The sequence below is a fragment of the Galeopterus variegatus genome, unplaced genomic scaffold, assembly GCF_000696425.1.
Source record: "Galeopterus variegatus unplaced genomic scaffold, G_variegatus-3.0.2 Scaffold360, whole genome shotgun sequence".
Classification (NCBI taxonomy): domain Eukaryota; kingdom Metazoa; phylum Chordata; class Mammalia; order Dermoptera; family Cynocephalidae; genus Galeopterus; species Galeopterus variegatus.
Window position 1 is genome coordinate 220,422 of NW_007726471.1, and position 1,259 is coordinate 221,680.

The following is a 1,259-nucleotide window of genomic DNA, read 5'->3' on the forward strand; positions in this document are numbered from 1 at the left end:
TTTTTTTTTTTAAAAGATGACCGGTAAGGGGATCTTAACCCTTGACTTGGTGTTGTCAGCACCACGCTCTCCCAAGTGAGCAAACCGGCCATACCTATATAGGGATCCGAACCCGTGGCCTTGGTGTTATCAGCACCGCACTCTCCCCAGTGAGCCACGGGCTGGCCCCATCGTCACTCTTTAAGATGGCAGAGGAGACCGAGGAGGTCCAAGGTTGGGGGGAAGACGGTGCGTATTTGAGGGGACCGCTGGTTATCTCACAGGAGATGCCCACGGGACATGTAAGTATGAGAGAGATGTGGGATTTGTGCCTGCGTTTCTCACAGTGAGTGTAATCCCTGCGACTGGGTAAGCGAGAAAAGGAAATGTGGGCCCAGGCCACAATAAAAGAGAAAGCAGAGGACCAGACTTCAGAAGGAAAAGTAGGAGAATGTAGTGGGCCTGGAGGAGAGGAGCTTTTGGAGAAAACGAAGTGGTCAGCAGTGTCAGATGATAGGGGTGCAGTCTGTTGGGTCTCACAATGTTTGTGGATCACGAACCACAGGAATTTGAGAGTAAAAGAAGCAGAGAATGGGGCAAGAAGGAGCCCTGGCTAGGCACGGTTTTGCTTGGGTGTTTGAGGTGAGAGAGGCGGGCCTGTGACAGGAAGAGAAGTGAGAAGGAAAGTTGGGTGACAGGAAGGGAAATGTTAGGCAATCTAGGGTAGGGAGCTGAGAGAGGATCCAGACCCCACACACTGGGCACCTTCAGGGCACAAGGAGAGACCTAGATCCCAAAAGTTGCTGGCAAGATCTCCAGGTGAACCAGGGCTGGCAGGTGAACTCACTTGATTAGAATGTTCACTCTGACACCAAGGTCAAGGGTTCTGATCCCCATACTGGCCAGCTGCCCCCCTTCAAAAAAAAAAAAATCTCTTGGTGAACCAAGGCTGACCAAGGGCTCCAAGGTGTGAAGCCAGCAGAGAAACAAAGGGCTATCAAGCCTAGCATTGCACATGGGCCAAGAAGGGTGGGAGCAATGCCTAGGGGGTGGGAGGAGGTCCTGAGGCAGCCTTGTCCCCCTCAGGAAGCCCCAAAGTGGCCCCTACCTGTGAAGAGGCTGAGCTTGCCCCCAACCAAGCCACAGCTTTCTGAAGAACAGGCTGCTGTGCTGCAGGTCGTCCTGAAAGGCCAGAGCATTTTCTTCACTGGGAGTGCAGGTAATAGGGGCAGAGTGTGGGCAAGGGGACAGTGGTGGGGTGGGGTGGGGTGGGGTGTGGT

The 1,259-nt window shown here is 53.7% G+C and overlaps 1 protein-coding gene across 1 annotated transcript in view; it reads left to right on the plus strand.

Annotated features, from left to right (window-relative positions):
* The window catches only part of PIF1 (PIF1 5'-to-3' DNA helicase), a 9,563-nt gene that overhangs the window by 1,185 nt on the left and 7,119 nt on the right, over positions 1 to 1,259 (plus strand). The window contains exons 2-3 of the mRNA XM_008567979.1: positions 327 to 348; positions 1,066 to 1,198. Coding sequence (XP_008566201.1) covers positions 327 to 348; positions 1,066 to 1,198 — 155 coding nt within the window. The remainder of the gene's footprint in view (positions 1 to 326; positions 349 to 1,065; positions 1,199 to 1,259) is intronic.